The sequence below is a fragment of the Lytechinus variegatus genome, chromosome 12 (assembly GCF_018143015.1).
Source record: "Lytechinus variegatus isolate NC3 chromosome 12, Lvar_3.0, whole genome shotgun sequence".
Lineage (NCBI taxonomy): Eukaryota > Metazoa > Echinodermata > Echinoidea > Temnopleuroida > Toxopneustidae > Lytechinus > Lytechinus variegatus.
Genome location: NC_054751.1, coordinates 5,374,227 through 5,396,771, shown reverse-complemented (window position 1 = coordinate 5,396,771; position 22,545 = coordinate 5,374,227). Strand labels below are relative to the sequence as shown.

The window sequence follows — 22,545 nt, the reverse complement described above, 5'->3', positions numbered from 1 at the left end:
GTAAGTTTTTTTTACTGCAGAAAACTGTAGACTTCATCTTCAGAATTTTATAAGACTGATGGTCTACATCTGCATTTAATAAAGGTCTGTGGTTTAAGATTTTCATCTGACAATGTCCTGGGCCCGTCTCACAAAGAGTTGCGATTGATCTGATAAATCGCAACTATGGAAAGCCAGCAATGTCAACATCTAAACTTACATGTTTGTTCAAAATATTTTCTAGAAATGATGTATATTCATATATTCACTGTTTTATCGACAATTCAGTATGCTCCTATTTGTTTTCAAAGGACATAGAGCAAATTTACTAAAGAAAAATTATGACATTGATGGATTTCCATATACTTGAGATTGATCGGATCCATCGTAACTCTTTGTAAGACCGGGCCCTTCTGTTATGTCCTATTCCATGTGTACAGTGTATCTGTATCATTATTTTCACACCATTTCTTCATTGCTTTTCATAAAATAAAGTGATGCAAAAACAGCACATACTCTAGACCGTCCACATCCCGTATAATGGCCCATGCCATGAGGAATTGTTATTTGGCAATGAGCCTATAAACTAGACTGTTGAATCCTCAATATTCTCACTGACAATTAGCCCAAGGTGTACACACCTTGTAATGTATCATACCAAAATAAAGGACTACTTCTGCAGATTGATGGAAGTGTTCAAAAGTCAGCAGCTCATTTCTTCTGGTGTTGGAGTAAGAGATCCACAGCCTGAGCAAGGTTGTCTACAAAACCATCAGGCTTAACCTCAGAATGATGTTCATCAGAAGGTCTGAAACCCAAGAAAAAAATCGGTGTGATTGTCAATTTCTTTTCTTTCTTGGAGTATTGAATAGGTATATAGCCTGTGCAAGGTTGTCTACAGAGTCATCGGGCTTAACCTCAGAATGAGGGTCATTGGGCAGTCTGAACCCAATACAAAGTTAATATGAATATTCATTCTGCATTTTTATAGTAAATTGTAAACACAAAACATAAATTGTCTCTAAAATCTAATATTAATGGAATGTAGATTATGAAACACATATTTATTTAACAATGTAGATGTTTTATGCTGGAAATAATGATGCTTCGAATTTGCTGGACCACACAAGTTTTAACGAAAAAGGGTAATATGGGTTTGGAGAATTACAGACAGTGATATGACTCGCAATTTGCAATGGTTTTCGAGCATGTTGGATTTCACACACCACTGAGTATACTTGAACCGATTATTGTAAAACATGAAAATGCTTCAGCAGGGAAAATTGAGAGAAGGAATAGGGAAAGAGGAAAGAAACTTTGGATAGAACAGTCTACAAGAAGTTTTAGAAGAGAGGGGTGAAGATATGCGAGTGGTGCAGATAGAGTAGGCTAGGAGATAAGGATTGTGGAACATGATGATGATGATGATAATAATATAATAATACATATGATTTATGTAATGTCTTTCCAGTTTGATTAAATGCTCAAGGTGCTAAGAAGAGAGCTAAACATACATGTAGATGTAAAGAGAACTTAAAGAAGTACAAGAAAGTATCACGATATAATTCATTAGAAAATAGTATCTCGAGAAAACTGTACCTGAATTTTCCTGTTCTGACTTGAAGGCCTCGCAGTCCACACCTCTGAGCACCTCCAACATCATTGACTATATCATCTCCTATCATTATGGCCTGAAAGGCAAACCAGATGAAAACATTCAGCATTTCCTTTCCAATAACAATTCCCTAAGAATAGAGAAGAGATGGATTCTAGAATCCTGGGAACTCAATGATATGGGCTGACCAGCGGAAGTCTTCAAGAGATATTGCCTCCGGTGGGCGGAGGTATCAAAGCATGTAGCTTAATAGAATGCATAGAAATATATTCTACACAAAAGAAAACAGTGAACTCCTGTACATAACAGTATAGGACACTGGCATAAATCCAAGAGGTCACACTATTCAAGTAGGGGGGGGGGGGGAGATGACACAATGGATCACCCCCCCCCCCCCCCCGGACAATAATGTCACTGCTAGGTTTCACATCAGTGGTATGGGATGAGGCCATAATTTCATCTGCTTATCTTCACACATTAAAACGTGCATAGCACAAAATGAATTTAACTTAAAATAGCAGAATATCCTTGTAGTATGCAATAATTTTAGGGTTAAAAATAATCATGCAAGCTGGTTCATGACAAAATTGATGTCTACATAATTAGTGACCTTCCAAGGGGAACACAAAATGTGGCTTTTAATGACAGGTGGTTGCTATTGACAGGTTCCTATATACACAATCTGCTTCCATGGAATGCAGTTCTGAAAGTGATCACTTTAGGCAGGTAGTTGCTGTCGACAGGTGGATGCTATAGACAGGTGGCAGTAACACATCTTTTTAATACACAATTTGATTACCATTAATGTATTCACGATAATGAAAATTAACAGTAAACTCTCTTTCTGATGAAGCAAAATTGACACTGTATTGAGCTTTCATAAGGACTACCGGTATATCATAATTTGCGGACAGTCACTGTTCTTTTTTAAAAGCACTGGAAATCTGTATCATTGAACTGAATCTTTAGGGCTCAGTGAATTTAGCCGTCCTGTAGAATTGATTCATATGGCATTCAATCTCCAATTAGATCTGATGCTGACAGTCATCAACATAATTCTTTGTCAATTTAACCTTCAAGAAACCATTTGAAAAGGAATGATTTAAGAAAAATGAGACAAAACAAGAAAAACAAGCACACATCTAATTTTTAAATAACAAATATTGAGTGGACTTTATCATTCAGTCAAAGTAGCTGTCTAATTTTGTAATAATCAGTGAACTCACATTTTGAGGCTGAATTCCCATGTCTTGAAGTGCTCCAAGAAAGAAATTCTTGTCCGGCTTTCCAACTACAACAGCTTCACACCTCACGGCGTACTGATTAGAATGAAAAAAATTTCAAGACAAAATGGGAGATTAGAACAGAAATCATTATTTTTTCATCTATTGGTAAATTAAAAAAGCATTAAAATTAAATGTAAAACAGAAGTAGTTTGAGTTTTCTTTGGAGATAATAAATACTAGCAATGTTGCTAAATTTATAGGTGTTTTACTTCTTAAAACCCACTCCAGTTCAGCACTGTCATACAGGAGCAGGAAATAATTGGATATTTGTTCTAGTTTAGTTCATGAGTAGTTTTGCTTTGCTGTTTATAAAAATTATGACAATTGTAATTGTTATAATTATTAGTACATCTGTGTACTTGAAACATTTGTTTTTTAAATATGTCAAATAATTGTTTCTTTTATTAGCATTACCATTATTATCATCATTGATGATAAATGTAACTGGTATCATGATACTTCCACTTCTGATTATCATAACTATCATCATCATCATCATCATTATCACCACTACCATCATCATCATCGTCATCATCATCATCATTATCACCACTACCATCATTATCATCATCATCATCATCATCATCATCGTCATCATCATCACCACTACCATCATCATCATCATCATCATCATCATCATCATCATCATCATCATTATCATCACTCATCATCATTATAATCATCATCATCACTATAATTATGTTAAAACATCATTGATGTTACTATCAATATGATTATTATCAGCATTATAATTTTAATATCCCATACTACGTACATCAGTAATTCATGTAACAATCCGGAAAATAGATGACCCTTTGTAATCTTTTTCTCCAATTTTGCAGTACCACATACTAATTCATTGCTTTGCTTCTTCTTATCTTTCTCTGGTTTCTTAACAGACCGTTTATCGATCTTCTTCCCGCTCACAGAGCTCTTGGGCTCATGACTTGTGAGGCTTTTGGAGGTTGATGTGCTCGCGAGGTGCTTAGACCCATGGTGGAGCATCACCGCCAGAGTTTCGGGGGCCGAGGAGGCTCTCGGTCCGGTCGCAGACGGACTAAAATCCACCGAGTCCTGATAACGAGCGTTGCTCGAACTCATGACAGAAAACGTAAAAATACGATTCCAAAGTGCAAGAAACTATCACCTTGCCTTGAATAACTTCTGAAAATAGATATGAATAGTCCTTTGAGTCAAAATACGTCGTATTTCCGAATAAAAAACTTTTTTCTGTAAGAGTGCGGCAGGTGTTTGAACCTGCTATTTTTGCGATGAAGCGATAATGAGTGCACATGCGAGAGGCGGGATCTCAATTAGTCTCCCCTCGAGACGAACAAAATAAAATTATTCATTTCATTGACTATTATCATTCATGAAAAAATGATGCCCAGATCAACTTCATATATTATTTTGTGAAACCTTACCTCTAACGCTTTTGTGAATGGACCTACATCTAGCATTAACTCTGTTCCATGACGATAATACTTCCTAATCAAACAAAATGAGATAGAAACAAAAAAAAAGCATGAACATGAATACATACAATAACTAAAGGAAAAGCTGCTAATCGTAATTGTGAAAAAAACTTTTTTCTTTATTACTTTTTATCTTACTTTCAGGCCTAAAATCCTATATTTCATTAGAATCTTTAAAACCCCACCAAATCATCATTCTTGCAAGTTAAAAAAACATCCAAGGGGAAAAAAATCCTACATAGTGTCACTTTCCCCTTATAATATAACTCTATTTTTTTAAATAGAATAAAACCTTATTATAATTAGCAGCTCTGAATCGACATTTGCATATTAAACCACATTTATCTATGACTATTCTATTCTGAGGCGCACTTGAACAAAAAAAAGAATAAATGATAACTTGGATGAGCGATATGATGGGCCAAGAACTTATAAATATTACAATAGGGAAGACTTCAGCTTAGTTTTGAAAGTCTCTTATTTCCTACGTTCTCTAAGGGTTAAAGTGGGCACACCGTGGTCATAGGTTCAAATCCTAGCCATGGTGTGTTTTCCTTCAGCAAGAAATTTATTCACACTGTGCTGCACTCGACCCAGGTGAGGTGAATGGGCACCCGGCAGGATTAATTCCTTGAATAAACGACTGCTGAAAGGCAGCTCGAGCTAAAGCCGGGGTGATAATAATGATAACAATGCGCCTTGGAATAGAATATTTCTAAATAGATGGCACTATACAAATGTCTATTATCATTATTTTATCTGACCTTCATTGGCTACCCATTCGATCAAGGATCAAATATAAACTTCTCATATTAACATTCAAATGTATTCATGGTATTGCCCCTGCTTATCTTCAAGAACTTGTCCAGATTCATAAACCTAAGCGTAATCTCCGTTCTGGCTCACAAAATCTTCTCTCTGAAATTACTGTGAAGACCAAATCATATGGGGATCGGGCTTTCCAGAAAACTGCACCAGCACAATGGAATTCTCTTCCATCGACATTAAGAAATATTACCCAGCTTGAGAAATTCAAAGTTCAATTAAAAACCCACCTTTTTCAGAATGTTTGATTTAGTCACTCGCGCATAGAGACCTGTAGGTGTTATGCGTATTTAAGAAATGTACTATTATTTTTATTATTAAGATTTCCAAATCATATAGTCATTTAGATGGCCTTTGGGCCTCAAATATTTGAATAATCAAAAAGGGTTAACTACTTTATTTACTGGGACAATACTAAGTCATATAATTCAACTATAAACAAGATGCAAGCATTTTCTAAGAACAATTCCTCCAATTGTCTGGTTCCAACAAATCTTCCAAAGTATGTGCATTTCATGGTTGAGTGACACAAAACTTCAAACACAGAATTTGTTTTTGATGGTTCAAAAAATTACCTTGCCTATCTTTTTGAGTTTTGAACACGAGGGTCAAACATGATATTCAAATAAACAGTACAGGAATTCAGAGATGCCAAGTTCAAAGACCAGCTATGCGTGAGATTTTATGTGAATCTGAGTGAGATCACAGACATTGTGAACAATTTATATGGGGATAGGCTGTGATAGTTGCGTGAGACAGAGATTTGAGGGGATGAACAAGAGTCCAAAATGCTTGAGTCTCACACATAATGCATGAGACTTGGTAGCTCTGGGAATTAAAGCATTTAGGGTACTTGCTACCAGGACCCAATTGCATAAAAAGTTATCACACTGGTGGCTTCCATGGAATTGTTGTTATTGATTGGGTGTTGAACATCGCTACCTTGGTTATTACCATTAGATAGTAACATTACCGCAAAAGTAATTTCTCTGCAATATGGCCCTAGAGGGTAACAACAGCTACCAGCTTACCCTGCACCCATGGATATAAGAACAGGTGGATCCATCTCCAGGAGTTTCCTGAAGGCGTTGTTCATCGTCTCATAGTTGAAGACATCAGCAGCATCACCTACAACCACACAGGTTGGCTTAGCTCCAAGGTCAAAGGCCTCAAACTCTGGTAAAACATCTGTGGGAGCAATGTAAAGAACAGCATTGTTAGGACTCTTCCAAAGGCATTAGTCATGTAGTTGAAGACATACAGTAGGCAGAATTATATAAAACCACACATAATGGCCCAGCCCCTAGGTCGAAGGCTTAAAATTGTGGTGAAACATCTGTGGAAATAGTGTAAAGAACAACACTGTGACAACTTTTTTTAAGGCATTATAATACGCAGAATCATCTACAACCCCACAGATTGGCTTAGCCCCAAAGTCAAAGGCTTCAAACTCTGGTAAACATCTGTGGGAATAAAGCACATGAGGTCTGACAATCAATCCAAGTTAAATTGCCACTACTGTCAAAATAATCATGATGTGCTTCTTACTCTGAAGGAAATCTAAAACAGAGTTGAATAATTTCTTCTTGATATTAGGTAATCAAGGGGCCAATCTTGATATGGGTTACAATCAATTAAAGTCCATCTGAAACTAGGTTGAATTCAAACTGTGTAGTTATTAAACAGGAATTGAGATCGATCAAACTGAGCTTGATATGGATCTAACTCAACACTTTTAAAGGAGGGGCCTAAGGACAATGGGTGATATCGAGTTTGGTGCTGAGCTATTCGTGTTGGAGATAGGGCCTAGTGTTGGTGTTTGGTCAATTTCTGTGTCATCATGGCAACAAACTTAAAATGAAGCTACGATGAATCTCACTATAAATTGAGCCATCAATATTGCCATATGCATCATTTTTGTAATCTCATATTAGGTTTTGGAGCTGGGAAAGTAAAAAAAAAAATGTGCTTCTGACGCCAACACCAGTACCAACACCAAAGCTTGAAATCATCCATTCTTCTCACCTGGATAGACCAGCAGGTGTGGTGTTAAACCTCTTGCCTTCAGCAACTGGCAGGCTGCAGGTGCAGGCGCAAAGACTTCCGGGACAGAGAGCTCAAAACCCAACCTCTGGAGTTTATCCACCAGCTGCTGGCGAGTACACTGGGTCTCGTTGGTGCAGAACCTGACCTGGATACCTGAGCCCTTTAATCTGCAAGCAAAAAAAAAATATATATATATAAAAAGGTGTTAAGGTTTGGGATTTTATGATTATTTTTCTAAAAAGATTTTATTTTTTGGAAACAGGAACCAAGTCTCAAGATTCAAAGTTAGAAGTACCTGTCTATCTCTGTGGATGGTCCGATTTGAAAAAACATCTACATTGTAATTTTCATTCCCTTGTGTATAGATAGGGAAGGTGGGCTTGGGGGCACTGGACGCTAAAAATATTCTACAACCAAACAAATCGAAGAATAAGGAGAAGGAAAAGTAAGGGAAAAGGCTGATATATCTATTTGAGCAAAATCTATCACAAAATAAAATGGACAAACCTTTTTGATCGCCCACCGCTTCTAATGGAAAATTTTGCCCAGCCATACTTCATTATATGCCCCCTAAAATCTTTGGGCTCAGCATGCCACTGATTTCTGTGTGACAGAGAATCCAAAGTCTTGAACTTCTGAGCGTGAGATAAAGACATCCTAACAAAAGATGTCAGGAACAGACTCACTTCATGAAGCAAAACTATGTGGGTGGTTGGAAACAAACTCTGCATTATCACAATTCATTAATAATATCTCACCAAATTTTATGGTTGATAGTTGATACCCCATCATACTGGAAAGATCAAGATGGAAAAAATACAATGAAAACAAATTCTTGATGAAACAATCCTCACATAGGATAGGAGGATGTATAGGATGATACAACACAACTAATAACATAGAAGTGGTGCCTGAACTTTCATTGTCCAGAGGGGGATGCAAATTGCAGCTAGGTGAATTAATTTAAAGATTATTCTTGATGAAAAAAAAGGGTTTTAGTCATTACATAATAACTCGATCTTCAGCACCATTTTACCTCTACCTCCCCTTTTCCTCTTATTTTTTTTTATAAGATGGAGCCCAATTTCAACAAGAGCCATGCTCAGGAATGATAAGTTACAGCAGAAATTGTTACGATAAGATACAAGTAAAACTATGGCCTACAGCATATCCATGTATGCAGGCTTGAGTTTTTTTTTTTGGGGGGGGGTTTGCTTTAACTGTAACTGGTGCAGGCGTCAACTCTTGCTTTCTTCCTTGCTTACCTTTTAACTGCATCGATTGAACCAGGTATTGGAACTCCCCCTTCGTCTGTGCTATCATACAGTACACCAGTAATGTCTAGAAGGATGCCCTCTATGGCAGAATCATACCAGTTTCCAGTAGACATCTTGCAATAGCTGTATTCGAACTGTGGACATGATTGATAGAGAAATCAGCATTCTTGCCAGGCCTACATCTCACCATGTTGATTTTAAATCATATTACAAAATACACTCCAGTATAGCATTTACTACCGCAAACAACAGTGTTTAAAGCCAAAGGGAAAGTTAACCCTAACAAAAGTTTTGTTGTAAAAATACCCAAAGAAAATTATAAAAATATTTGTTAAGGTATGAGGAAAATTGATCGAAGACTCGGAAAGTTATTCCAATTTTAAATGATTGATTTGTGAAGTGAGCTAGCAGCTGCCCCACATTTTATACACCAGTAGGCCCTAATATAATATGTATTTCAATAATGATTCATGATGACTATTTTTTTTATATATGATGGTGGGCCCCAAGTCTGCGCACCTAACAATTTTAGTTAAGATTGAACATGAATTTCTTCTTATTTCACAAAATCTTTCAGTTGATAATGTTCCTTACATCATAATGAGTTAGCGTACCAAATATCTCATAAAAATGTGAAAGAAATGTATGATTTTCTTGGAAAAAACCTCAGGCAGTCATTTTCAAATTGAAAAAAAAATGGTACCCCATGTCTGCGCACTCATTCACTTTGCACACGATTCGGGGATTTTGATGAGAAATGCTGCATTTTGAGGCTGTCACATGAAATGCCCTGAATACATTATTTTTCCACCATTTTGAGTCGGATTTTTTAATGAATACCTGTCTATGTATTGCATGTGTAAAGTTCGTGTTCGTTGCGTATCTTCTTTTACTAGAATATCGCAGATATGTGGGTGCGCAGACTTGGGAGACCACGCAGACATGGGGGAACTGACCATACTGTTTTGAAATAGATCGGCAGCAAATTATTTCTACGTGTGAGGAACTCAATGTTAACTTGGCATGAAGTCACCAATTTCGAGGCTATATAATATAACCGGAGGATGGATACGGAGTGAAATATTGTTTTAAATTCAACTCCACTGTAGATTAATTAATGTTAGACTCCTCAGCTCAACCGAGTTGCATGATGTAACTAGCTTGTTAACAATCAATCCGAGAAACAGATCGACTTGAACTTAAGTTGTAGCTTTATTTCACTTACTCCAACAAACAAGTATAAACTTTTGATTATCAATCAAAAACAGTCACAAGTCATGGCTTACACAATCAATGGTTGAACCACTCATTCAATGAACAAGGTATGATTGGTTGAACGTAGACTCTAGATTATAAATTCATACAAAATACAGCACGTCCTCCGGTCCGGGCCGGGGCAAGACTAACACTAATAACGTATAGTGATAGATCGATGGAATGGAATCATCACTTTATTCAAACTATAATTGATAAACTCAGTCAAACTACTGTCAGACTCAGAGAAATATTGGTATAGTACCGTATTGGTAGGCCTAGTTGACCGCTCTGCTCCGCCCACCTCAGAGTTCCGGCCGACTCAGCTCGCTCCGGCTCCGTGCACGTTAGTTTCCAACTGCCAGGCTGACCCAGGGAGCTCCCTGGGTTACTGCCAGGAGATCCTAGATCCTACGGGGGCGCGGCCGGCGTCTATACCTTAGCTCTAGCTGTGTGCTGCTGCCGCCGCGGACATTGACGCGGTACACGTGTCACCTGCCGAATTGGTGTGGAAGGCAGCTCCAGCGGAAAAGACTGTCAATTCGTCCAGGAATTGATGATTTGATAATAAACTGGGATTCATTAGGTAATTGTTGTCACTTGAAACAATTGGTAAGACAATTTTAAAATGTATGAATAGATGACTGCTCGTTTTGCTTACCTTTTTCAATCGTGTTTTTCTCCACCAGTTTTTTTTTTCAATCTGCATAGGCCTACATAAGATTTAACATGTGGGACTGTACTAATGTGTGAAAACGAATAGATAGCGGGCGCGGGGAACCGAAGCAGGGGCGGAGGGGGGGCCGGGGGGGGGGGGGGGGGGCGAGGTGGACCAAAATGCTTCAGGCGCAGGCCTTAGCCAAGGCACTAATGCTGTTTCACACCGGCCAACTTCGAAAGAATTTCCCCATCTGGTTAGACTTTACGACAATCTCGACTGGTATCTGTCACCATTAAAGTGGCGAGATCAAAATAACATAAATTCTACAAACACAAACGTTTTTATAAATAAAAATGACCTAGGCCTACACGGTAAAATAATATGATACAGAAAATTATTACATTTAAAACTTACATCGTGTACTTTGAGGTCCACTTTACAGAACAAAGATGATCTTGATCTTGTCACTCGTACATCCACGATAAAGGTCGCCATCTTGAAAATATCGAGTTACGCGAAATTTGATTTCCGGGTTTTATTTTCTCCCTCATCATCGCCATTTGATGAAACATCAAATTTTTTTCTTTGCGAGCATGATTTCGAATTTGATAAGTTCTTTTGATCCTGGAAATATGAAATGGGTGAGCAAAATTGTGTTTTTCCAGTGATTTTTTGTTTGCATAATTCCTGAATAATATCAATTTTTGTTTGGACTTTATCTTTGGGTGATGGTCATTATCCAACTTTACTAATGTGTCGCATATCGCCCCCAAGTTAAACGCAAGGCGATATCGGACTAATGAGTCATAATCTTTCTCGAGTTTGAACGAGATGAACTGGCATTAATAATGACCCTTTTGAAATTTTTGTTTGATATATATAACAATTCGTGCCTCTATGAATAACAAATGTCGGGTTCAACTTGTGCAGTGAGGTGAATGAATGGATCGAGCTAAGTGTGTCTCTAGCTAGTGCAGTGGTCACTGGTACGGTAGAACATGTCTTTGACTTTTGGTTAAATTTGTGGAAATTTTAAGAAAGGAAAATGTAATTTTCGAAGTCCCCACCCCCTGCTGCATCATACTGGATAATTGAAATCTGCAAGACTAATTTCTTGTTTGTTTGTGTTTTGTCTCACCTGCATAGCAGAGTGAGACTGTAGGCGCCACTTTTCCGACAGCAGTGGCGTCATCACCAAATCTTAACCCCAAAGGTTAAGTTTTTGAAATGACAGCATAACGTAGAAAGTATATGGACCTAGTTCATGAAACTTGGCCATAAGGTTAATAAAAGTATTACTGAACATCCTGCCCGAGTTTCAGGTCACATGACCAAGGTCAAAAGTCATTTAGGGTCAATGAACTTAGACCATGTTGGGAGAATCAACATCAAAATCTTAACCTAGGGTAAGGTTAAGTTTCAGTTTCAATTTGGTTTATTTTCATATCTCCTAAAATATCAAATACAATGTAACGTCCATCAAAAGACAGTAAATACAATACATCACCATTATTCATAATAAATAAGACAAATTTTATACAATTGAACGTTCAGATTGGAGACAGAATAAGATGAGGATATGATGGGCAAACTATTAAAAAGCAGAGCTTGTAATTTATATTTTCTTTTTCTCTATTAATATAAGTTGTCGACTTGTTTTAATATCAATATGTTACAAGAAAAGAAAGAAAAAGAGAAAAAAATATTTCCTAAAAAAAAAATGAAAGGAGTGAAAAAACAACAGAAAAACAGTTTTTAAAATTTGTTAAAAAATGTTTTGTAACAAAATATATAGACCTAGTACATGAAACTCGGACATAAGGTTAGTCAAGTATTACTAAGTATCCTGCCTGAGTTCAAGTCACGAGACCAAGGTCAAAGGTCATTTAGGGTCAATGAACTTTGGTCAAGTTGGGGGTATCTGTCATAACTTTGAAAGTTTATGGATATGATTCATGAAAATTGGACATACGAGTAATCAAGTATCACTTAACATCCTGTACAAATTTTAGGTCACATGACCAAGGTCAAAGATCAATGATCTTTGGCCATGTTGGGGGTATCTGTTGAATTACGATCATAACTTTAAAAGTTTATGGATCTTATTCATGAAGCTCGGACATAAGAGTAATCAAGTATCACTGAACATCCTGTGGGAGTTTCAGGTCACATGAACAAGGCCAAAGGTCATTTAAGGTCAATGAACTTTGGCTATGTTGGGGTAATTGTTGAATTACCATCGTAAGTGTATTGGTCTACATAGTTCATAAAACTTGGACATTGAGTAATTAAGTATTACTTAACGTCCTGTGCGAATTTCAGGTCACATGACCAAGGCCAAAGGTCATTCAAGGTCAATGAACTTTGGCCATGTTGGGGGTATTTGTTGAATTACCATCATAAGTGTATTGGTCTAGTTAAAAAAAACTTGGACGTAAGAGTAATTAAGTATCACTGAACATCCTGTGCGAGTTTCAGGTCACATGACCAAGGTCAAAGGTCAATGGACTTTGGCCATGTTGGGAGTGTTTGTTGAATAAGCATCATAACTCTGAAAGTGTATGAAAGTGTAGTATCACTGACAAGTCTTAGGTCACATGATCAAGGTCAAATGTCATTTGTTGTCAATGAACATAGTATTGTATCATACATGTATGAATGGTGTGTTTTGTGAATGATTATTTTATACTGTAGTACTTAGTTTTCAAAGTCAGCACTGCTGCTATATTGAAATCGTGTGATGCAGGTGAGACTGCCAGAGACGCTCCACTTGTTTAAATATAAATTTACAGACTTAAAAATGATATAAATCCAAGAAAATAATACTAGGAAAGGGTTCCAGTAAAAATCATCTCTAAAATTATCACAACAAACCCCCTCTTTTGGTTGGATTCAGACAGTTTTCTCAGTGTATGATGTATTGTAAACTTAACCTCTAACATGTGGTCCGTCACCGAACTCACTGAGCTAGTTGGATTGGATTTGTGAAAGACATGGGTTTCACAGTGATTACAATCCCACCTGTGCTTGAACCTCGGGTCTGAGCATCAGTCTGTAAGTTTATAACCTCCCCAATGTATCTTGGATAGATTCTAACCCAATTTTGTGACATTCCCAAGGCTATTGATTTTGATTATTTATTATAAAAGCAATGCCATGGGAATAGAACACACAATTTATTTAATTACTGGACAGGATACAGCTTAACTCCCTTTATCAAACAGGCATTTGATGGAATAAAACCATATTTTGGTATGTTCATGTTGGGTCTATCCAACTTTTCCTTGCTAAATATCTTATTTTGAGATATGAATTTTGCAAACTTTCCCATTGAATTTTTAGAAAATTTGATAGAGGGTTCATACAACTGACCCCCCCCCCCCCGGAATTCCAAATTGTGCCTTTAAATTTTGGGTCTATAGGTGATTTTTGTTGTTGATTTAATGACAGTTTGACAGTTCTAACCCTTATAAATAAGTCTTTAACCAAGTATATCTTTTTTTATAACTTCAGGTAATGTTCATCAATGGCTTTCAGACGTCTATCTCTCACCAGACTCATCCTCTTCCTCATTGTGATATTAATCTTGCTCGTTGCCAACTTGTTAATGCGGAAACATTGTGACTGCTACGAATTAGACCAAATGGCACTCAAGATCCAAGGCTTGAAACAACAGGTCGGGGTCCAAGAAGAACAACTCAAACAACGCAGGAGACAAGACGATGACGATACTGAAGAAGATAATCTTTCATGGGGACCTCATAAATTGGCGGTCATTGTGCCATTCAGGGAACGTTTTGAGGAACTCATGGAGTTTGTACCGTATATGCACAAGTTTTTAAACATGCAGAAAGTTCGGCATCATATCTATATTGTCAATCAGATGGATAATTTTAGGTAAGTTTGGGCGAGACTCCCATATTTCATTAAAAACCAGATCAGATCTAGGAATTCAGACATAGAGTGAAAGTTTTTTTGTAAACTATTTAGCTATTTAACTATTTCATTATTAAATTGATCAGGTAAAAAAATATATTTTGTTTCTGTATTTACCATATTATTAATGAGGTCTGTGCTAAAGTTTTCAGTAGTACCATCATCATGCAGTTCTAGTAAATTCTTCAAGTCTAAATCGAAAGCATGTAATTCAAATGACATCACGAAAAGGAACTTATTGATAAAAAATGTAAAAAATAGAAAATCAAAATACATACAAATTTTGAACACACATACTCTAAAAAGATATAAGGACATAGTACATATACTTCTTTGATCATGTGAATAAAATCAATCTCTAACTCTAAAAGACCAGAAGTACGCCTAGATTGAATTATGTTATCTGTTCACTCAACTTGGAAATTCTAAAGTAGTCCATGTCATATAATGTCAAATGAAGTGCTGTACGCTTGACGTATATTAGCCGCATACTTATCTAGAGTCCATTATAAGTTAATGATTGCTTTGACAATGCAAAACGGAACAGTCATGCAAAACACACAACTGACCCTTTTTAAAAATAGCACCATAAATAGCAGTCAATTTGCTGGGACATCTACATGTAGGGATTGCTACGCAATTGTCCTGAACGACAGATTGAATTCATGAAGTCAATGAACTGTACATAGTAAAATAAAACCAATCTCATGATCTCCGTAAGTTGCAATGTTTTGATACTCAAGAGAATAGCGACCAATCTTTAAATCACCTACTAGTATTGAGTATTAAGAGGCTAAACTTGATCCAATCTTTCCATTGGAATCCTGGAAGATCAACTAATCCGAAGACTGAAGTTTACTCATGTGAGACCTCTTTGTTAATGTGTAGTGATGACCTCCATTGGTTATCACACGTATCCGACCGTCTTGTGTCCAGATGCTTTTACATTTGCCTTTGTGTTTAGACTTGAGCTCTTTGAAGAGTTCAGATCTTCACCTCGTTAAGTTCTCTTGAATGAAGCTTGGGTCAACAGATTGCTCCCTCCATTGTCTCCGTGCTTGATATACTCGGTTTTTGGCATCGTAATTGGTGAAACATATGATGATACCATGTGAGCTCCCTCTTTTCGCGCCAAGGCGCTGCGTCTTATCAATGCCGCCATCTTGAAGAATGATTCCAAGCTTTTCCTTACACATCTCTTTCACTATTCTAGTAGTAGTTTCATTTTCATTCTCCTTAAGACCATGAAAAATAAGGCAGTTTCTCCTGGATTATTGCTCAGATTCATCTTGTTTTTCTTTAAGCTCACAATTTCACTTTCCAAAGTGGTTATTCTCTTATCTCTTGAGGATAAACTCAAAATCAATTGATTCTTTCAAGTCTTCTCTGACTATATGTCCCCTCCACTAAAATTGAGAAAAAAATATATAGACAATGTTTATTCTGTAATGGTAGATCTAAGAGATTTAGGAAGGAAAAGTTGAATACATACAAACGTATGACTTCATTCTATCAAATTATTGAGTGTGTAATTGTCAATGGCATCGGTTAAATTAATCAGGAAAAGAAATCCATGATACTCTTTGAGACTAGACTTGTCTTAATATCGAATATGAAAATATAATCACTTTGAAACACACGGCATTCAGTAATTCCTGCTAGCTCAGTGAGTAAAGCGGCAGATTGGAGATGCCTCGTTCTGCAGTAATAGGTTAGAATCTTAGGCCAACCGGAAGTAAAAAAAAAAGAGAAAGATATAGATAATGAAAGAAGGTGGTATTGCCGTAGAATATTTTTAATTAGTGGAGGGGACATTTGCAAGTCTTTCCTAACTTGTACGGGTCATTGCAATTGTGTTTGGGTTCAGTAAAAAGATCAACTAGTGAAACTTTGGTTTGATAGTCTGAATAATGAAGTAACGTTTCAATGCATTTATTGTTTTCATACCTATTAATCTTATTCATTTCACCTTTTTTTGGGGGGGATTGTACCTTCAGAATAATTTGCCTTATTTTGTTGTCCAATAAGAAACCTTAATAGAAATGCAAAGCCTATTTTATTTATTGATTAATGAACCTTTAGATTCAAATAATACCACAAATGTGAGAATTAACAAACCTTTCTTTATTTCGGCACAGTTGAAGTTTATCTTGTTACACTTGGGACTACCAACCTTTGAATAATGAACCTTCATAATCATACCGGTAATGGCAAGCATATACCTCTATAATGATCATAGTAACTTTGATAAGCTTCTCTACAGTACGACTTATTACATTTGGCTTTATAATCTTTGTTTTTCAGATTCAACAGAGCAGCTTTGATCAATGTAGGTTTCCTGCATAGCAAGGAGTCCTGTGATTACATGGTGATGCACGATGTTGACCTTCTACCTCGTAACCGTGACCTCAGCTACCATTATGAGAGGATTGTCAAAGGTCCTCACCACATAGCAGCACCAGAGATTCATCCAAGATACCATTATAAGACCTTTATAGGAGGTATACTCATGCTCAAGAGAGAACATTATATAGAGGTAAATGGCCTTGCCTCCTGTCATATTTAAATTCTTCTGTTTAACAGAGGAGCATTTTGGTCTGGTAGTTCTGAATTTCACCTATGAAACAGAGGGTCATGAGTTCAATTCCCAGCAATTCTATCATTTTCTTCAGCGAGAATTTAACCCCTATTGTGCTGCACTCAATCCAGGTGAGGTGAATGGGTACTTGGAAGGATTAATTTCTTATGTGCATTTAAGTAGTTGGAGTCAAAGATTCGTTGATAAATGGTGTTCCATTGAAATTTGATTAAAGGAGAATGAAACCTTTGGAACAAGTAAGCTTGTGTCGAAACAGAAAAATCAAAGAATAAGAACAAGGAAAGTTTGAGAAAAATCAGACAAATAATGAGAAAGTTATGAGCATTTGAATATTGCAATCACTAATGCTATGGAGATCCTCCCATTGGCAATGCGACAAAGATGTGTGATGTCACATGTGAACAACTTTCCCTCTGATGGACTATAAAATACTCCGACAATGTCTCTTTTTGCTTTTTCTTAAGGTGATACAAGCTCTTTATCCATGATGTATTTAAGAATTTGTATTACATGCCCTCCTATAGAAAGAACACATGATCTACTGATAGATGTGATGAAAGAGGCAGTTTAAGTGAAAATATACTAGAGTAATGGGGAGAGTTGTTCACAAGTGACATCACACATCTTTGTTGCATTGCCACTTATGAGGATCTCCATAGCACTAGTGATCGCAATATAGAAATGCTCATACTGTAACTTTCTCATTATTTGTCTGATTTTTCTCAAACTTTTGTTGATCTGTTTCTTTGATTTTTCTGTTTTCACACAAGCTATCTTTTTCCAAAAGTTTCATTCTCCTTTAAGCAAGTTGATAATTGGTGCCTCATAGATGCTATTGCTATATATTTTTGTTATTGTTTTCCCCTCTTGCTGCTCAAGTTTTCTATTTTCCATATTTTTAAATTACATCATTAAATGTATGTTTTTTTTCAGGTGAATGGAATGTCAAACAAATTTTGGGGCTGGGGCAGAGAGGATGATGAATTTTACCATCGACTCGTGAAAGTCAATTTAGATGTAAGTACAATAGACCAGTTCGTAGTTATTCATTGACGATTTTGGTCAAATGACCTTCATTTCTTTCATTATGATATGCAGATTTCAAAGCAAGATATTACGTAAGCTTGCCTTACATAGCAGGATGAAGAAATTGAATGGACCAGGTGACTAGAATAGCACACCAATGAACTCATGAATTTGTTGCATTCCTACTTTGAATGCATATCATAGCATGTTGCACAATGACCTTGGCAAACTGTGAAATACCAGTCATTCGTGGATGCATTGTTGTTTTTTGTGGATGTAAAAGAAAACCACAATTCAAAAGAATATAAGAATAATCAAGACATCAACGTTGGTGCTTATCTCATTAGATTTTAAACCACCATGTCACTTAAGTACAAATGACCTTCATCTGATCATGCGTAGAAGCTTTTGATCATGCGCAGAAAGGAACTACATGTACATGTAAGAACTGGCTTATCATGCTGTTGTAACTATCTTTCACATGGTGACCAAATAGTGTCAATTTGCACTTTTCATAATAGAGGCCTTACTATGTTCGCTAGAGGCCTGTATCCTGTAGCATTTCACTGTGAGTGCAAATTGAAAATGAAAGTGATATTCAACTTAACAATGAATCCCAAGTACATCATATACATGGCAGAATAAGTATATACATATTATACATATTAGTAGATTTACAAGTGTGCTTCCAGGAAAACTGTTGTTTTTTTTAATGAATTTTATAATCACCTTGAAATAGAAACACTTTGATTAATGTATGGTTTTTGTTGACCAGTATCTTGGGATTATTACGAAGGAGTTTTGTTACAATAAGGACGGAAGTGGTGAACATGTACAATATATGTATTGTGAAACGCGTGAATTGAAGTTTGAGAGCCGAAATAGATAAAATCCAATTTGAAACCTCAAAAGTGCCATTTTCATATCATACGAATTTGCCCATTTTTAACTTCAAATTATTTTCCATCTGTATCCATCCCTCATACATGTATATAAAGTCATAGAAGAAAATGCAGCATTGAAAGACAAATGTTAATATTGCAAGTTTTTGAAGAATAAAACTAAGCAGATCATGCAAGACTAAAAATGAATCATTGACATGAATGAATTTTATGATTGCAGATAAGTAAACCAGAAGGAATTAAGACTGGACCAGAAGATACATTCTATCACATCCATGACAGTAAGAAGAGGAAACGGGATATGGTCAGGATACAAAATCAGAAGCAGGCAAGTTTTATTTTCTTGAATTCTTTTCTTTCATTCAGTGACTTGAATATCAGGTAAAAATTTTATGATATGATCTTCGTACCCATTAAAATTATGCTGTAGGCTTACATGCTTATTCTGTAGATCCCAGTCTACACATAGAGTGTATATGGGCTTTGTCTCCAACATGTTTAAGTATTAAGGTTTCCTTGGTGAATGGTCAGTTGCTTAAACCAGAAAGCAAATTTTAGACCCAAAACATTTTACCTGGAGAATGTCTCATAAATATTAGTTTAGTTTATTCAAAATTTCTACAAAAACAAGAGATGCATTTAAGTACAATAAGATGTAACAATACATTGGCAAAATGTGCAACATTAACTTGCCTGACAAGTTGTCTGATCCAACAACTTTCCTTTAAATGTATTGAGAGGCTCAGTTGCTATGATAACTGTCAGATAAAACATACTTTGTCAGATAAAACGTTGACCAAGCCCTTGAAAAGGTCATCTTGAAAGTTAGGTGCAGATGATTTATCATCAGTACGTTATATATTTGAGCGAGATGATACAACACACACTAGACATCCAATACAATGAATTTGAGCAAAGAAAGTAATAAACACATTTGCCCTTTTCTTTGGCTATCTCTTTTTAAATTTATTCTCTTATTAAATGAGTTTTCTTTGTATCAAAAGATGTGTAACTTAGTTAGATTTGCATGTCTATTTTTGTTGCTCATCGTATTTCTGTTATTAATGATTTGTATGTTAAAAGTGAAAAGAAGTGAAATATGATAAATAAATGTAATACGTAAATCTAATTTAATGAATTTTATAATTGGTATTCCATTGCAGGAACAATTTAAAAAGGATCTGGAAACTGGGGTGGACAACATAGATTACAAGCTCATGAGCCAACAGACATTGAAGATTGAGGGATCCAGCTGTACTATACTACATGTATCTTTAAAATGCGACAAAGAATCAACACCTTGGTGTGAACACGAAGCCAGGTAGCACATAGATGATGCGAAAGCAGACATTCCTAGACAGTAGAAGCAACTTGACGATACTACCACGTTTCTCAGAAGTGATGTGGATTTGATTGAGTGGAAAGGCCACAGAGCTTCTGAAAGCCTGCTGCTTCTCACACAATATCTGAAATTAAACTTTGTTAATTCAGGTCAAGTGTAGCAGTGGGCCATTAACTCTTTGCTGGTGAAGCCACGATGCATGTGACATCGAAGTCTGAAACTCGTTAGCTTACCCGAGGTATCAGAGACTACTTGGGTGTTTACCCAGCAGAGATGAAATTCACGACGGCTGTGGGGATATTTTTGGCCCTCAAAATGTTCAAAATCCAGAAGAATTTCAAATCACCCTCTATCAAAAACGGTTGTGTTCAGCACAGAAGATAATAAATAGAGTAAACAGAAATAGAAAAATGGCCCCCATTCTTAATGTATATTGTTTCATTGTCTCCCAGTAACAGTGTCAATCACCCAGAATAGAATTCATTGAAGACCAACAAACCTATATTCCATGGATTTCTTAAATGTTGGTAAAGTCATTGTCTGACCAAGCAACCCTGTTCAAGTTTCTGATGCTATTCTTAATATTGCAGCCCTTTTGCCTGGAACAAAAAATATGTGCTTACACAAATTACAATATTTTCTTTATCATATTGGACTCCTTCACATCAATGGTAGTGATGTTGTATACATTACCATGATAGATTAAAGATGATATTTTGATTGCAAATTATTGTCTCTACAAAGCAATCAAAATTTCATGGGGGATATACGTATATATTTATTAGCTATATTTGGACATTCTATTTTATACAAGAGGGTTTTATTGTGGCTATCTATGCAATATTTTATTTACTGCATCTCTGTTTTTGCAACTCAATTTATTGACGAACGAAGACCATTTCCATCTCATTTTTCAGTACCTTTATTTAAAAGTATAGGTGTACCATACAACTTGTCTTACACTTCTCGATTCCCCACAATCACAATGCAGTGTATGAAAAAAAAAGTATCTTTCATTCCTTTTAGTTATAATTTAAGTCTGCAGAGGTGCTAACAGATGTTATGCAAAAAAAATGTATTTTTTATTGACAAAGAAAGAAAAAACAGGGTGTGAAAACATTGTTTGGAAGTCTCTCTCCCTGAACATACTGTAATTGTAAAAGTTTTTACATGTAAAACCCATTTGAGTAGAGACTCAGCCTGCATAAAGAATGTTGGTGACATGACATTTGATCCTGCGACAATTGATCGAGGCTTTATTTCTTCTTAAGGTGAAGGGATAGGGTTGTAATACAGTACCGAAGTGTGACGTCAGTTGCCATGGTGTCATGGCGGGCTGGTTCTATAAACAGAGTCGCAGCAGACGATCGTCTGTACACATTGGCTCGTCTGAAAAATAGGTTGCAAGCGATCAAATTCCAATAGCAACCATTTTCTCCTATGAGAAACACCTGCTTTCATTGGCGGGTTCATTTGTTTAGAACCAGGTCGCCATGACACCATGGCAACTGATGTCGGCACTTCCGTACTCTAGGGTTTAGGGTTAGGTTTAAGGTAGGGTGTAGTATAAAATCCAGGGTCAAATTAGTCATTTGATTAGTGTTTGGAATTCACAGCCGAGCAATTATCGCCAGAGAAAACATCATAGAACCAGATGTTGTTTGAAGGTTTGCATGGTGGCATGTACAATTGCTGATGTGGTTTACGGAACACCATGTAGAGTGTTATAGAAACAGTGGATAGAAGAAGTTGATAGGCGAGAAAGTGGAGATTTGAGAGTAGAGTATTCTTTCTTGAAAATAGTCCTGAAAAGGACTGTAAACCAGAAGGAATGTTGAGTGAGAACAGCTTGAGTAGTAGAGCTGATGAGTCTCTACTACTCATCGTCGAGTCTCTCTACTACTCATCATCTCTACTCGCCAACTCAAGCCAGCATCTCCTCATCAGCTCTACTACTCAAGCTGTTCTCACTCAACATTCCTTCTGGTTTACAGTCCTTTTCAGGACTATTTTCAAGAAAGAATACTCTACTCTCAAATCTCCACTTTCTCGCCTATCAACTTCTTCTCTTCTTCTATCCACTGTTTCTATAACACTCTACATGGTGTACCGTAAACCACATCAGCAATCATAGAACCAATATGCGGGCTGGAGTCATTTGAAACTTTACAGCAAAGTCATTTAGTCTCCAACAGGTATATGGTGCAATCATATTTCCCCTGTGGCTGTACGGCAAGTTGAAAACAGCTGCTTTAACATTTTTTGTACATGTAATGTACGAGCTACATACATGTACAGGTGGTTTGAATAGAAATGAATAAA

General features: G+C 36.5%; 2 protein-coding genes across 6 annotated transcripts; one reads left to right on the top strand and one right to left on the bottom strand.

The window, feature by feature from the left end:
* Positions 1-458: 458 nt before the first annotated feature.
* On the bottom strand, positions 459-10,524 carry LOC121424723 (phospholysine phosphohistidine inorganic pyrophosphate phosphatase-like). Of its 4 annotated transcripts, none has more exons than XM_041620473.1 (8): positions 10,419-10,524; positions 8,492-8,637; positions 7,206-7,393; positions 6,212-6,368; positions 4,305-4,368; positions 2,821-2,913; positions 1,579-1,670; positions 459-787 (listed from the first exon to the last, which is right to left on the bottom strand). In XM_041620473.1, the coding sequence occupies exons 1-8, from the start codon at positions 10,464-10,466 to the stop codon at positions 691-693; spliced, it is 885 nt and encodes a 294-aa protein (XP_041476407.1). In that variant the 5' UTR covers positions 10,467-10,524; the 3' UTR covers positions 459-690. The 4 variants fall into 4 exon arrangements, with proteins under 4 accessions (XP_041476407.1, XP_041476409.1, XP_041476408.1 ...); XM_041620475.1 differs by lacking the exon at positions 10,419-10,524 and adding an exon at positions 10,062-10,158; XM_041620474.1 differs by lacking the exon at positions 10,419-10,524 and adding an exon at positions 9,790-10,053.
* LOC121424722 (beta-1,4-galactosyltransferase 7-like) lies at positions 10,194-21,874 on the top strand. 2 transcript variants are annotated; one of them, XM_041620472.1, is made up of 6 exons: positions 10,194-10,343; positions 13,932-14,315; positions 16,659-16,890; positions 17,887-17,970; positions 19,102-19,209; positions 20,045-21,874. In XM_041620472.1, the coding sequence occupies exons 2-6, from the start codon at positions 13,945-13,947 to the stop codon at positions 20,204-20,206; spliced, it is 957 nt and encodes a 318-aa protein (XP_041476406.1). In that variant the 5' UTR covers positions 10,194-10,343; positions 13,932-13,944; the 3' UTR covers positions 20,207-21,874. The 2 variants fall into 2 exon arrangements, with proteins under 2 accessions (XP_041476406.1, XP_041476405.1); XM_041620471.1 differs by having other exon boundaries at positions 10,194-10,369.
* The last annotated feature ends 671 nt before the right edge of the window (positions 21,875-22,545 follow it).